The 16,661-nt window shown below is 35.3% G+C and overlaps 1 protein-coding gene across 9 annotated transcripts in view; it reads right to left on the bottom strand.

Annotated features, from left to right (window-relative positions):
* The window catches only part of LRCH1 (leucine rich repeats and calponin homology domain containing 1), a 133,208-nt gene that overhangs the window by 11,108 nt on the left and 105,439 nt on the right, over nucleotides 1-16,661 (bottom strand). For 6 of the 9 annotated variants that reach the window (XR_005102591.1, XR_005102589.1, XR_005102588.1 and 3 more), the window contains 4 exons: nucleotides 15,605-15,714; nucleotides 11,521-11,658; nucleotides 8,997-9,074; nucleotides 1,257-1,514 (listed from right to left, as the gene is read on the bottom strand). Coding sequence is in view for 3 of the 9 variants with exons in the window: in XM_037377087.1 (XP_037232984.1) it covers nucleotides 8,997-9,074; nucleotides 11,521-11,658; nucleotides 15,605-15,714 (326 nt within the window). In the remaining 6 variants the exon portion in view is untranslated. The remainder of the gene's footprint in view (nucleotides 1-1,256; nucleotides 1,515-8,996; nucleotides 9,075-11,520; nucleotides 11,659-15,604; nucleotides 15,715-16,661) is intronic. The other 3 variants (XM_037377087.1, XM_037377086.1, XM_037377085.1) reach the window with 1 other exon arrangement.

Here is a 16,661-nt window from a genome sequence, read left to right on the forward strand (position 1 = left end):
TTAGCCAGCCTGAGACCGAATTACAAATATACTCAACAGCATCGAGGTCAATATTGCAGTGTCAATTATAGGTTTATATTCAAGGTTTTGTATTTTGCAATCAATTTTAATTTGTATACTTCATGTTGATAAGTATTTTAAAAAAATATTTATAAAACTTGAATAAGACAATATATATATTTAGATGAACAGAACACAGGAAGGGAAATGGAGGTCATCAGTCCAGCACTCTAACCACAGGCAGAGTTCAAACACCAAAACGCCTCGAGGCTAATGTTTGTTTAACCTATTCTTTAAAACCTCCTAGGATGGAAAATCTAGAGTGTTCCCAGATGATCTGTTTTTTTAGCTAAGTTGTCTTTGTTACATTCATTACACAAACAAACAAACATTACCTGCATTTTCACAGGTGATGAAACAGACAAGATAGTGACGGACTTGCTTGACGTCACACATAAGAATGGCAGATACAGGGATCTAACAGCTTATCCTCAAACTGTCTAATTGTATCACACTGTACTCCACAATCTTAATCCTGAAACATTCTAAAGTCCTTTGCGTATTATGGGTTGCTCATACCCACTACTAATTTACAATCATCTTTGGGGTATTACAGCAAGTGTTTAAAAGCAGTTCAACACTGCTTTGTGCAACAGAAGAAAAAGATTATCCTATGGAATCTGGAGGAAAACAAAATGTAAGTAGGAAAACGTCACTACTCCAGTATGGAATTTAATTGGAACAATAAAGATGACCAACAATCTTTAAAGTTACAGTACTCTTATTAATCTAAAGGATTAAAAATTAACAGTAATTTCAAAGCTAGTTCTCCAAGTGCTCTTAACACAATGTACGTTGAGATAATTGGCATCAACTCAGAAAATACTATCATCTGTTGAAGTGCCACCTCAGTTGCTTCAATACCTGCAGCATTCTTGGATCTTCACAAAAAGTAAGAGGCTCGGTTCCATTTCTCTTGTGATACACATCTAGCCTAGACCCAAAACGGGGATAAGAGTAGCATCACTGCTTTAACACATTTAATGTGTAGTCTAGGCAACATAAAAGAAAACAAACTATAAATAAAGAGGTACATAAGCTCTTAAACTAGAGCTGGAGGGGACAGAAGAGATGGGACTCGCCTTCAAGATGCTACTCCCTCTCTCCCCTATATCAAGAGATTAATAAAGATATTACACGGAAGGGAAGCAAGGGAAAGGGAGAAGTTCGCAAGACAAAGGAAGGAAATTAAGTACCTGTAATTTGTCAGAGACAAAGCAGAAAGTTTGTGTGCACATGCGAACAGGTTATGCTGTTAGCACATTCCAGTGATAAGTTATATACATCAAGACTATAAAAAGTATGTGAAAAAGACAAAAGCCTATTAGATCCCAGGAGCGAAAGGTAGAAGTTGATTGTGGGGTTTTCTCCCCGAGGGCGAGCAGAGTGTCAACAGTCTTTCGAATGTGACGAATATCCGACTGCAGGATGTCATACGGAGAGCAGAGGTCAGCCTATCCCGAAGGGCAGCCATTAGAACAGAAAAAAACAGTGCATAAAATTAAAAATAGAAAAATAGAAAGATATTGATAAATAAGTTATCATAATATTCTAGCATAAACATGTAGGAATAGTTTCTTCCTAGTACTGCCTTAGTCACTAGACATCCAAGCTTTCTTTTATTTCCTCTAAATACTGAAGCTATCATATAATATCAGAATGTTATGATAGAAAAGCTCAGGCCTTCAAATCCTTTCAAAATTATGCCCAGATACACAAGGGTGAGAAGGTGCATGGGATCCACTTACTCCAATGAGATCTGCACACCTTTGTCCACCTGGGCCTTATTCAAATGCTTAAATGGAACCAGTTCTAAAATCTAACTTACATAATAGCAAACAGTGGGTTAGAAAGCTGTTAAAAGCACAAGCAGCAGCAACATGAAGTCTCAAGAAAAAGGACTTAAAGAAATTGTCAGAAGTATGCAAAATTCTCTATGATAATAATCTAAAACTTGGTATTCAAATATCATCTTAAACAATTCACTGGGATGGAAACTGAAAAAGTCAATGTAGCATTTACTAGACTCTAATTTTAATAAAGTTTCTAAACTGAAAAATTTGACACTAAATTCCCTAGGTAGCATTTTAAGTTATCAGCAGGTTAGATACCCATACATTTTTGGGAAAGTATCAATGACTTCATGTAGCCATTTACTCTCGACTAGCTATACAAGATGAAGTGTAATATGTAATAATAATATTAATATGCACACATAATATCTAACATTAAAATAAAACTAAGCAACAACTAGTACTTTCAAAACGCAATGTATGATATAACATTTCACACTGCAAATGAGGCCTTACTATCAGAGATGGTGAATACTTACTGAATAAAATGACACAAAGAAAGAGATCCCCTGTTTCAGAGGAACACTATGTTTCTTTAGTAGCTTTTCAGTCTCACTTGCTTAAGGAACTGACAGCACACCCAATAAATGAAGACATGGAAATTCAGATGTCTGTTTTCTGTTAGTGCAAAGTTTCAAGGTCTAGTTGGCAATAAATCAAACTTCAAAATATTTAAAAGGCCCTTGTATTCTGAAAAGTGACTAGCAAAACTGGAAGTCAGAACTGTCATTCATACACAAGAAAAAAATTATTATTATTTTCTTTTTCTTTTTTTGCTTACCATGACTGGTTCTAGCTTTAACAGAAATTAAAAGCTGCAAAATTTTAGTGTTGTTACTTAGACCAGCAGACAAAGAGAGGGGTAAAACCACCCTGCCTAGCAAAAACACTGCTATTTTAACTGTCATTTTTCAGAACTTTTTTCAACTTAAAATTCATTTAATAATGAACTTCAATGCAACTCTATATGGATTTTTCTAAAGGATGAAAACTCACACACAGAATAAAATAGGCTGATCTTGTTTAAAAATGGGATAGGTCTAGTACTGTATTCAAGAACATCTACAGCCACAAGCTGCTTACCAGAGAAACTAGTTTTAGGGCAAACAAACTACTTGCGACTATCAACTATGTAATATATATTGCACTTTTACCAAAGACACCAATAGACCCAGCTGGGTTAATTTTAGAACAGCATACAAGACTCAATTCCTACTTGTTGCAAATACATCCCAAAAATAAATATCTAAGATGCATTGAGGTGAAATTCAGATTAACAAAATGTCAGAACAAACATTTCCCTCTGCCCCCCCCCCCCCAAAAAAAAAACCCCAAACCCACAAAAACCCAACAACCAAACCAACAACTAAAACCCCACCAAAATCCAAGTTCCTACTGCAGTCAAATGGAGAAGGAAGTAATTTCAGAGTTAAAGAATGACAGCTGGTAATGGGTTGAATTTTTACAGAGTGAAGAACTTGCTAAGCAGAGATTAACATACTGAGCAGTGTACAGAAGCCAGTGTACAAAACCAGCCAACACATGCAGTAGGAATTTCCTATGGGAACTGCCATGCTGTGCTTTAGTGAAATTCAGTGAAACCTGGGGAAATCTGAGAAGTGTCTGATCATTTTTGCTTATTTTTGTGTGTTCTGTGACAATGGATAATTTGTTGTTACATTCACATCTTATTAAGTAAAATGTTCATATTGTATGTATCTCAAACTTCTGTAATGTAACTCTAGATAAAAACAATCCAACAGCTTTTCATTAATGGTGAATGTATTTCCATTTAAGTTACCAGAATTTTACAGAAGCTGTGAAATTAAAATACCAAACTAAAACACAACATCATGAAATAGTGAAAAAGTACATGACCCCCACCAAGTCTCAGAAGACAACCACCCACCCATCACAAGCACTGCCCTTCTCATTTAGGAGACTGAAATTATTACTACTAAGAACTTTTTAGTTCTTATATACGTATAAATACATATTCTTAATCACTATGTTTATGGACTGATTTTTTATGTCTATGAAGCTATGTAATTAAATCATACAGCTGCCAAAATCATGCACGCAGAATAAGCACAGTAAGTCAGAAGTGGAATGACAAAAGCATAACGAGCTATTTGTGTGTACAAACCACCCTCATTCTAGACGCTCCTGCAGTGACTGTGAACAACATTTCAAAAACCAACCTCCTCAAATTTTGACTCTGGTAAAAAAAAGGCAAGAGTAAGTTTGCATAAGTGCATTAAAGAAAGAATGAAGTCTCTAGGGCATATGCACTATACTCAAAACACAAACTAAAGGGACCTCAGAATTACGTTTTCAGTACTCCAGCTGACAGCAGACCGAACCACTTAACCCCACACTGTAGGCCAAATAGTGTACATCACCGAGCCCAGAACAGAAGGGTGGAGGAAAGGAGTCATACCTGATAAAACTTACTGCAACTTCATGGATGTCTCATGATGAAACTATGGAGAAGTAACTGATTATGTGAATTGATCAGACGACAAGCATAAGTGGTAATGAAAATATACCTTGCATTAAAGCGAGAAACATGATTACCAGTTGAGCAACTCATAGGTGGATAGAAGGTAAAACACCTGACACACTCTGCTTGGTCGCTTTTTTAACTTTGTTCTGCCAGTTTTAGCATACAAAAGCCTCCTGGTTTTTTCTGTTTGTTTTACTTAACTGGCAATTCCTACACTAACACAAGTCATGCCAATTTTTAGAATAATTCCGGCTGACACTGGAATACAGTGGACCTAGTTTTCAGAGACGGTGTTGAGACACAGTAACAGCTCCTGTTTGCAGGACTCAAAAGTCACAGGAAAGGGCGCAGCTAAGCTTTTTGTGATCTGAATCTTCGTACGATGATTTGAGATCCAAAAAGCCATTTCTTACCATCACATTCCTTTTTGTTCAGTATGTGTACACCAAGTAGCTGATTGAAAATTGAGAGGTGAGGCAGAAGTCTCTTCATTCCCACTCGAGAAATAACTTATCCCACTAAATTGTGCTGCACCATTACTTAGCATGCTGGAACACAGAAGCTCAATAAACCATGCTGTAACAACTAGCTATGAAAGATCTCATTTTATCACTACCTTTTATCATTTTATCAATTACCATTCTAGTGTTAATCATGATAACATGTCTATCTTTTTTTCAAGCTACATGAAGACTGACAAGATGTGTCTGTGTATGTGGGGAAAGACTGTCTCCTTTTCTTAAAAATAACTCTACTTAATTTCTCTGACCTGAAGAGAACCCGTAAAGGGCAAAAGATGGTCAAGTGCCTAAACTTTTAAAACACTACATTAGTGTAAGTTGCAGACCATAAAAATTGTGTCTTTGTAAAAAGATAGCTTGTGCATTTGAGCTTACATTGAAAATACTTTGTTTAATTTCTTTTTTTACAAATTGCTTAGAAGGTCATACTTTTGATATTCTATATTTGTTTGTGATTGAGAGCTAGAAGATATGCAGACCAAAACTTACAACTTTTACCTTGCAAATAACATACTGCATTTACAGTTTTGTTTTGGTCTAAATCTCACTTGAAATAAAGTAAAATTCAGCTCACCATAAATCAATTACTTTTTGCCTTTTGACAAGAACATTTGTTAACATGATTATATGTGCATAAGAAAAAATGGTCTGCAATATGGATTACCAAGAATAGCAGCTACCAATAATGAAAGCCAAAGCTTAAGTTATTGATTTACAGGTTGAAATGGGAAAGCCTATTACTTTGATACTATTATGAATACATATATATATATATATACACACACACGCGCTACTAGTATGATTCTCATGTGGCAACTGACAAGTTGAAGAAATGTATACAAATACTTTCATCTTAATTTATGTATATCATTACTGGTTTTATGAAAGAGCAGTTGAAACCAAAATACTTTTTTAACTGACATACTTTACATAACTTTACATACATATTCATGTGATAACAATTCAGATTCTCTTGATTGTTTTTAATACATTTGGGATGAGATGTCACTAAGAAGAGTAGAACTCCAAATTGACAATTCAAAGGCCATACTTACACACAAAGAGAAATAAATCAAAAAAATAGCTTTATTTTTTAAACACAGAAAGCACAAGAGTGTGGGTGCAATATAAGTGGGTAAGCATTAAAGGTGGTGTCAGTAGTGGGTTCGTATGACACTGACAATCTACACCAGTGAATGGCACCACCCAACTGCTGCATGTCATTCTGAAAAATGCAGTAGGACAGGCACCCCCTACCTATCACACATCTACTGCCACTTGCTTATTCAGTCTGTATCAGCCAAAAATTAGGAGTGTTTGTCATTCTACTGGTATTACAGAGGGGATTAGGCAATTTGACAGTTTTTAGTTAGTGTAAAATAAGGTCTTTTGTACTTTTATAAGCAACACAGATTGTACCTTTCTTGTCATATACGTCTTGAGAGGCATAACAGACACGTTCTGAATCTTTAGTCTTTCAGATGGCTTATCTGCCACCAGCACTTTCTCACACTAAACAAAAAAATTTGTTTTGTCTCAAAAAATCATTCCGGGAAAAGCAATTTTGACCCAAGGACTGAATGCTGAAAACCACAGAAGTAAAGAGACCATGCACATCAGCACAACACAGTAATTGCTCAGCTGTTTTCTTGTTTTTGTTTTACATGATTTCGCAGGATATTATTCTAAACCTGTGGAGTTCAGGAAATAGCATGTACTCTATTCCATTCATAAATAACTGAAAACAAACCAACAGGAACTTTGACAACTTTAAATCCTTAAAAAAAAACATGCAGCAGAATTTAAAATTAATTCTCAGGAACATAACATGGACGTAAGTATCACTGAAAGGCCTAATACCTATGGCTATTAGGATCCATAAGTGGAACCTATCACTTTCCCATAAGATGCTTATTTTTAGAAAAGGGAATAATTCACTGCAATCCTTTTACTGGTTTGTTCAGAGATAGTTAGGCAATATACAACTCATCAACCTGAAGCAGCATTAAACACACCATCTGTAGTTCTTTAAAAACTTTGACAGATGACAGTTATACTTACTGTCATACAACTTTGTATTCCTAATACACATCCCTCCAACACCCAGCAAAGTTCCACCATCTACCAGCCAGTTCCGCAAAAGGATGGATTTTCACAATATATAGGAAATACATTTGCAAATTACCAAAAGCTAATCAAAAAGAATATTTTCAGAGCACTTAAAACCTAATGCAAATTTACAATTGAAGGCTGTTCATTTAATGTTTAAGTGAATGAGGTTTTCCCCTCAAAAGCTTAAGTTAATGCTTGTTTAGATAGATATAGGTAATTTATAAATCAGACTGGTAAGATCTGGCCTTGTGCTTAAGGCTCTGTGCAACTCTGCAACAATTATGCTTTAAAATAAAAAAATCCTTAGAATTTCTACACTAATTTCAATGGAACCATTAAAGAGGAGGTGTATAAATATATAAAAATGTCAATTCACAGAAAAGAAAAAGGTATTTTTCCAGAAAGCTTACTTATAGAAATTTAAAATTAAAAGCCTCAGAATAAAGGCTTAGCTTACCCATCTGTAATATGGCACTGCAAGGATCTTTATAAATATTTCTGTTCTATTTCCATTTCTGAAAGATCTCTTGACAACAATGAAAACAGGTCTTGGCCTTTTCTTTCCCAATAGACTATATCCAAAAACCCCCAACCTGTATTCTAATTAATTGAATAATTTACGATGCATCAGAAGACAATGAATTTTGGGGCAGCTTAACAAACGCTCACATCTACAAGCCTACAGCACTGAGATTTTGATCTTCTTTCAAATTTTACCTTTCATACGACATCATTCTAAGATCATAAATTACATAATTACAAGAATCAACCACTGCAAGTTAGAGACCCAGCCCATTATACTGAATTGTCAAATTAAATTTATGATGAACCATTCGTTGGAGCTGCAAGATAAAGTCTCTCCCTCAAAATTCCTACAAATAGCAAGAATGATCTGTCACTTTTGCTGTCCTCCAAATCAAGTGCTAATATAGATAAACTATAAAGAATTCAAACTGGAATTCTTCCCCAGTCTGAAATCCTTGCATTATTACCTGCTCCCCAAGGAGTGGTGGGGGACATACACACTAAATATCCTTTTGTTTCAGCGTTCTTGAAACACAGACTAAAAAGAACTCAGCCTTCATTATGCTGCCATATGTAGGCAACAGTGACAATAAAACACGCAGTTTTCATGTATTCAGATTAAAAAAACCTTGTATAACACTTTTACCTTCTTTTGATAGTCATGTATTTGAAATTAGCTTTTCCTTAATAAGTATTTCTAGACCATAAGGGAGTCTTTGAAATATTCCCAATGCAACTCCAGAATTCATAACATTAGTTATAAAGATATTTTTCCTTACTAATATAAGAATAAATTACAGGACGAATGCTGCTATTCCTAAATGAAAAGCAGAAAATACCAAGAACTGCAGTGTTCCTATCGCCAGCTTCTGAATCACATCGACATTACAGAGCCTCATATATACTTTCCATACTTAACAGCGGTTTTCTTCACATCACTGCAGAAGTGTTTCAGTACAAGAGATGAGTATGTTATTAGTCAGTTTTATAATGCATACAATAGAGTACTTAACACTGTAAAATAATATATAACTAATAAGAATGAAGTCCATACTCTAAAAGCACTAGGTAAAAATGCAATTATGTTGCACGATGAAAACAACTGGTAAACTTCTGCCCAATTACAATATTACACATTACCTAATTACCACATTCCTTTTTTTTTTTCCCCCCCTGGCAAAGATAAAGAGGTATTGGGATAATATTGAATTACTACTTTAAGACAAAAGTTGCAATTTTTAAGGGCTCTGGCATGAGCCACTTAAATGCAGTAAAGTAAATACCATTATTTACATATTTTTTAATTATATGTCTTTATTGTTAAAAAATTGTAGTTCATAAAGTTATCCTTCAGTTTTGAAGTAATTCACGTGTCTTGCATTTTTTCTCATCTAGAAATAACAGACTTAATTAAATTACCTCTGGTATCCCCAGTTTTCTACACGCATCCAGAAAGTTCTCCACATTTCTCCTGCATTTGGCCATGCTAAGTTTAGGCTGTAAACCCAAGAAAAAACAGTTTATGACAAAAGAAGTCAAAAACATTCACTCAGGCAATTCACCTATTGCATTATTCTTGTATTGATGCACTATTTTTGTTTTTTTCCTGAAAACAATGCATAAAATTCTGCTCAATTTTTTTTCTACTGCTCTAAAAACATCATGACTACAAATACAATCTGAGTACCTAAGTTGTGGATGCCATGTACTTTTACCTATTAAAGTCACCAGCACATTTAGTTCTCCACTTGTTCACATCCAGCTTATGAGGTTCTAACGCCTGACTCTTACAATAATTTGTGATAGACAACATGGATTTTCCGGACAGTAAGTAAACTGATGAAGGATTTTAACATACATCATGAAGAACAAACTTAACTGTAATTAATAGGCTCTTTTGAATTTTTTTTACCTAGTCACAAATGTATAGTAGCTATAAACAATTTTAGTGTCTCTGAAGGAGAAATTTCCTATTACTGTAAAACTTCAAATACATCCATAATTTGTCTCAGTCAGGACTAATTTACCAAATACTTACACAAATATCATGTTACTAAAAAAAAAACCCTAAACAAACTCAATATTCTACTTTTTCAATGCAAGATGTGAAACAACGGTAATTCCAGAATATCCACTAAAACCAAGAATTCACTATAATAGCAGGGACTTTAAAGAACTCATTTTCTAGGTTAAAGTAATTTCAAAGCTGTTTCAAGCAAGAGATCATCATCAATATAAAGTCGAAAAAAAGTGAAATTTGATTAAATATATTTGTTTTTTCTTACAAAAAACACCAGAATATTTTTATCAATTTAAAAAAAAAAAAAAAAATCAGCAACAAAACTTAAATTTTTGCTCCAGAAATTCAGGTTTGCATGTTTTTTGTGTCCTTGATTCAGCTGGGATAGAGTTAATTTTCTTGTTAGTAGCTGGTGCAGTGCTGTGTTTTGGATTTGGTGTGGGATCAATGTTGATAGGAGGACACTGATGTTTTTAGTTGTTGCTGGGTCAAGTCAAGGACTCTTTAGTTTCTTAGGCCCTGCCAGTGAGAAGTATGAAGGGGCACAAACAATTGAGAGGGACACAGCCAGGGCAACTGATCTGAACTAGCCAAAGGGATATTCTGTACCATGGACGTCATGCCGAGTATTTAAGCTGGGGGAAGGAGGAGGAAGGGAGGCACATTCAGCATGATGGTGTTCGTCTTCCCAAATACTGGTTATGCATGACAGAGCCCTGATGCCCTGGGGATGTGTGAACACCTGCCTGCCAAAACTAGTGAATGAATTCCTTGTTTTGATTTGCTTGCATGCACGGCTTTTGCTTTACCTATTAAACTGTCTTTATCTCAACCTACAAGTTTTCTCACTTTTACTCTTCTGATCCTCTCCACCACCACACTGTATGGGGAGGGTGTGAGCAGCTGTGTGGTGCTTAGTTGCCAGCCAGAGTTAAACCACAACATTTGGCAATATCTTATTTTTACTAAAGAGAGAAGTAATTTAAAATCTAGCAACAGCAAAAGAAACTCAACTAAGACCATCTGATAAAACATCTTTTACTTAGTATCTGTCTTCTTGGAAGTTCTTATAGATTGCCTCTGAAATCCACATGCTATTTCTGAGAATCAAGTATTAGGCTGTACACGGCAAATTATTGCCAAACATGTACATTAAAAAAGAAAAAAAGAAAAATACAAAAGGCAGGTAGTCTAAAACCATACAAAACCTCTTCAGAACCAGAATGGTATCAGAAATCTGGAACAGTGATCTGTCCAAGAAAAAGACATCGATAAACAGAGAAGATACTAAGAAAACAGAGTTTCAAGAAATGCGCACACACAGATTACATCAATTTTATGTCTTGAAATCACCAGATCCTTAGGCTTGGCAAGCCAATATTAAATCACTACAGTGCATATTTCTAATCCGTTCTGTCTGCAGGTAAAAGGAATAATTTCCACATTTAACCCAACAGGAAGAATATGCTAAGAAGTGCTGTAAGTGCTTTAGTAACATGACACCTGCTAAGCCAGACATTGCTAAAGTTAACCTCATATTTTTTCAATCAACAAACAAGGGGCTAATTTTCTTTTAAAAAGGGTCTCCTAGGATAAAATCTTGCAATCATAGTTCTGTACTGTACTGAACAAAAAGGCCATTATGAAAAAAATCTGAACTGTTGCTAGATCAGAGAAAGGCAGGATGATTTTATTCACTTATACATGTGTGTGCGTACATACATACACTCTACATATATGCAAAATAAGACGTATAAATTAATGAACATTAGAATTTGTAATGTAAATGTTGCCCCTAACAGCAAAGAATATTCATTGAACAGCAACCTGCTTTCTGTAACCAAATATAATTTGGCAATGAAACAGTAATTTTTTAAACATTCCTCCCCCCCAACCCAATGCAGCAAGAAACATCCAACTCACTACTGCTGGTGAAGGTACATGAATACTTCCGACAGACCGAGGACGGACGTGATTTACTAAATGGCAAAGAACTACACCATCCATCAGAGCAGACCCCAAGTCTTCAGGCAAACAAATCTTTAGTCTTGTTTCAATGTTCTGCAAATGAAGAACACATGCACACTTTAATACACAAATGGATGAAGGGGAAAGAAAAGGGAATACATATCCTCATCTTCTCCTATGCTGTAGTGTAGACACAGCGCCAGTTTTGGAGTCTGGTTTACCAAGCAACACACTTTCTTTACATAACTTATTCTTTCAAAACTAAAAACCAACCTCCTCTGCACTATTGATCACTGAATTATGTAAACTTCTTCAAAAGAACACAACACTTCAAATGCTGCTGTCATAACATGCGGGGTTTTTTTATATACACATAGAAAAACACATATGCATGCAATTAGCCATGTGATTCCGCTACATGTGGCTCCTTCCTTTCACCATTCTCCCAAGTCTTCTACTTAGCCTTCTCAAAATTTCTTTGAATCAGAACTACTTTGTGTGAATCACTGTACAAGCAGAGAATAAAAGGCAATCTTTCCCTAGTAGCTTAAAAATTACTTAGGAAGCACTAGGGTGATCAGAATGAATTTCTGGATACCCGTTAAGTAAAACTGAAGTCTCACTGAAAATAATTTGATATTGCAAAATAAAACACTTTGAAAATATTTGAGAATCTTCCATAAAAAACACCTACAGTACAATTGTTACATATGATGAGTTTCCTAAACTGTGCTCCAATCTTGAAAACATTCCAACACTATACTTAGATATAACTCTTAGGTTAACTCTCAGAGGCAATAACTTCCATTATCTTAAATAGGTATTTCTTATTCCTAGTTGGACCTCCGTAATGTCATTACTCTCTATTAATATATTACTGCAATCTATGCTGGGTGATTTAGACAAAAATAGATTATTATCATTAGAATCAAGGGAGAATGTAGGTTGGAAGGGATTTTTGAAGATCACCTGGTCTAACAAATTGGAAGTGAGATCAGAGCTTTGGTTAGTTAAGTTCTGGATATCTCCAAGAAAGGGAGAACCCACAATATCTCTAGGCAACCTTATTCAGTATTTTACCACCCTTATTGCGAAGAATTTTCTCCTTATAGCTACTTGAAATTTATGTCTCTGAAATCTGTGCCACTGCCTCTCATTTTTCACTGTGCATCTTTGAAAAGCCTGGCTTCATCTTCCCTATTACTACCCTTCAAGGCAGCTGAGGACAGTTACATGATATTCCAAGCACTCTCTTCTCCAAGCTAAAGAAATCCAGCTCTTATTTCTTCCTTATAGATCCTTTGTTTGGGTGCCCTCACCATGAAGCAGCTTCCACAGAACTCACGCTGGAGTTTCATTATATTTTCCCAGTTTTTCTCCTACTAGGCACACTACTCAAGTACTCACATGTATGGTCTCACAAGTGCCAGACGGGCAAGTGCATCACGTGCACTAATACAATGTTTTGTTTTCACCTTGGATTAATTCATAAATTAGAAACCATTTTTGGTATATGAGATATGTACAGAAAGAATTCATTTTGAGACTTTCCCCCACATCTGTTACAAACAGGTTTATAGAAATTAATGAATTAAAGTGCAGCTACAACACTAGTTCTATGTAATTTCCTGTTGGAGTTCATGGTTTGAAACTAGGTTTAATTAAAATGAAAGACTTCAAGAAGTGGATCAATTCTCTTTCAATTTCATCACCATTGAAGAACTGCTCTCTTTTTCAAAAATCATTCACACTGCAGCAGCAAATCGCTTCACTTAGCATGTCAGAACTATTGAATGTTTACCCTTTGAGTGGCAAAAATCAACCAGTATTTCTTGCTAGACTCTATTGCTCAAGTGTAAGTGGCAAATGACTCTAGAAATGACAACTGTCTGAAGTGACCGTGGACGTATACAAAATCAAATAGTGTAAAAATAAGTATGTCTCTGAAGCAAAAAGTTTTATGAAATGGAACATTTTCTGTAAAAACACATCATTCTAAAGAAAAGGGGGGAACGTATGGAAGAAACACCAATGTTCTCACAATATATGGCTCATGTGAAGCACTTGAGCTAAAGGTAATGGTGCATTTCAATTTCTAAATAAGGAGCCCAAGTACTGTAATAGTTCTTCCTTCTCGTTTAGCGCCCAGCTTGGTTAAAGATGCAGATTTTGTGGAGTCTCACTTAATTCTAACATACCATGAAACAATTCAAAAGGAAAATATACTAACAGATGGATAGGTTTATTCAGTAAGTATGAATTTAATGACTTGCGTGTTCTGAGCTATCTGCTTGTACAGTACATAATGAGATGTCCTGGAGATTACTTCTCTCACTAAAGGACCTGGCATACCAGAGTGAAATTTATCAATTCAAAAAAACCTCACTATGTGCTTCCAGACAGGGTCAATCTTCTAGTTCTTACCACCACTCCTTGACTTGTAATCAACCCCTTCTCACAAGAGACAACAGAACTTTAATTTCAGGACACCATGCTTCAGGGTAAGGGCAAAGGACAACAGTGCACAGAACTGAAGGTCAGTAACACGTTAAGCCAGTATTACTGGTAATACCTAATACTAATACGGTGTAGAAAGATCCTTATTAAGTCTCCATTATCATGCCTGATACGGTGAATAACCTTGTTCTGCTGTTCACTGTGAGGATTGACTGAACTAATGCACAAGACAGGAACCTCGAGGACACTATTTTTTTAGAAACAATTACTTGGGGACTTGCTACATACTTGTGGCAACTTAAATGTAAAAAGCTGCATTGACGGTTCCGACTAGACTACACTCAGATGAACTACATCATAGTGCAGTTTATTACTGCTACTTCTATTTTCTTCTCTGTTACCAGTAAGTCTCTCTCATCTAATTCCTGTATCTCGCCCCTTTAGCATCTTCCAAGTTTAGAATTGGAAATATACTACATTCAGATAATTATGTTGAATCTTCAACAAGATCTGTTCTGTTCAAAAATTCAGCAAGACGAATTAAGATTAATCTAGACTTAAAACAGGTGATGGCAGGAGGTAATAAAATAGAGATCTAAAACTCCTCATAGTTCTATATTAAATGAACCACTTTTTAAATGCTATTGGTAAGGAGGAAAAAAGTGAAACCTCCTGCTTCAAAATTAAAGAATAAAATACACATTAAAGTAAATTAATAATTTTGTAATTAGTTATTCCATGAAGCTAATGACATAAGAGTTAATCATCTTGTAATTTGGTTACAATATCAAAGTCACCTACCACACCTTCAGGATTTGTACTGCATTTAGGAGTGCAACAATACCATTTCTTCTGTTGGTAACATGACATAACTGGAAACCTTGACAGGTTCAGGCTCGCAACACACCTTGCAGCAAAAGTTGTCTTTTTTTTTTTTCCTTTCTTTTTGACTCAAACAGGTTTCACACAAACAGTACTACCTACATATTAGCTGTGTAATATAGACCCTATGCAACGACATGCAGCAATTTTTGCATTAGGCTTTGGCTTCTATATTCAAGATAATGTACCAGGAAACCATCTTGTATATTCTTCAAGTGGTGAAATATTCATTTCATTTCTAAGAAAGCTGTTTCAAGCATTAGCCATCTGCTTTTTAAAAAAAAAGTTTCTAACTTCAGCTTTAACTAATAAATTTCATTATACCTTTTACTTGCTGTACTGAAGACTTCTCCAGCTGTTTGGAAACAATTTCTAGACCTCTCCATCTTTTAAGTGATCACTTCATTGCTTCTGATAAAATTAAATAAATTGCTAATTCCACCAGTGCAAGACATGCTGTTTAACTGTATGTCATTCAGGTAACTGCCATTATTATTTCCCATTTTTACAAAACCTTTCCTGAAGTACAGACATCTGACAGTGATAAAGCACTTCAGGAATAGTCTCATCAATGTGATTTGCAGAAGTAAAAAAGGTTAAATGAGGCAGTATAATATTCTCCTACTTAGACAACTTTCCAAAATAAAAATTAAAAAATACATTCCATTAGCACAAATGAATTCTACCAACACTCACATACCTCACGCAGCTGTTCCACAAGCTCTCTCTCTTCTCTCATCTGCTCCATTTTCCTTCGAATTGTAAATTGTGGGTCTATTGATTCCAAATTCCTTTGTGGTCTTAAGAACACTATGATTTAAAAAAAAAAAAAAAAAAAAAAGACAGACTTTAGTTTAAAAACTAACACCTTGACTTATTAATTTCTAAATGAAGCAAAATACTTAGGCACTGCCTCCAGAAAAAAATGTTAGAAAATTTTTCTGTCCTCAGAAGGACAGAAAAATCTGATCTGAGATTTTTTTAGATACTGCTCTGACTGGCATCCTGAACCATCAATGGAATAGATAATTTTTCAACCAAATCAAAACCTCAACCAGCAAGTTTTGTTAGATGATTAAGCACCAGCACTGTCCCTTAGAGATTCTGATCTGTACAAAACTTAGTGTGTAACATGGCAGGAAACACCTCTTTTTAAGTAGAACCCTCTCCTACAAGATGCTGAATTGTGCAACAAGCTGTGACAAGCATCTTCCAACACAGGACAAACTGCTTACTGGAGAAGGTTATATTAAAAAAACAAAAAACACCCCAAACCACCCACCAAAGACCAATGTAAAAGTTGTATTGCAAATGCAGCATTGCACAAACTATTCACAATACTCCCTCCCAACCATCCTGGAGACTGTATCACTTCGCCCACATATAGGTCCTTGAAAGTTACATGAAATCTCTGCATATATACACCTCTACGCTTCCTGTTTGGGTTTTTTTTGTTTTTGGTTTTTTTTTTTTTTTGTGATCAATGACTGTTTTGAATGATTCAGGGAGGAAAAGATGTATACTAAAAAGCAACTGTCACCTGTTTGCCACTTTGTTTGCCATTTTGTTTCCCAAAAATGCCACTGTCACCTGTGTGGCACTCAAATTATAGGCCAACTTGATTATTAGGGAAAATGATACCACTTAAAAGAAAGAAGTGTTTTGTATTACTACTATCCTGCCTCTCTCCTGAACGCAACGTAAAACCCTAAGTACCAATTAATGGAAAGTACAAAGCCTAGAAACCTCCATTTTTA

Source organism: Falco rusticolus, chromosome 2 (assembly GCF_015220075.1).
Source record: "Falco rusticolus isolate bFalRus1 chromosome 2, bFalRus1.pri, whole genome shotgun sequence".
NCBI lineage: Eukaryota > Metazoa > Chordata > Aves > Falconiformes > Falconidae > Falco > Falco rusticolus.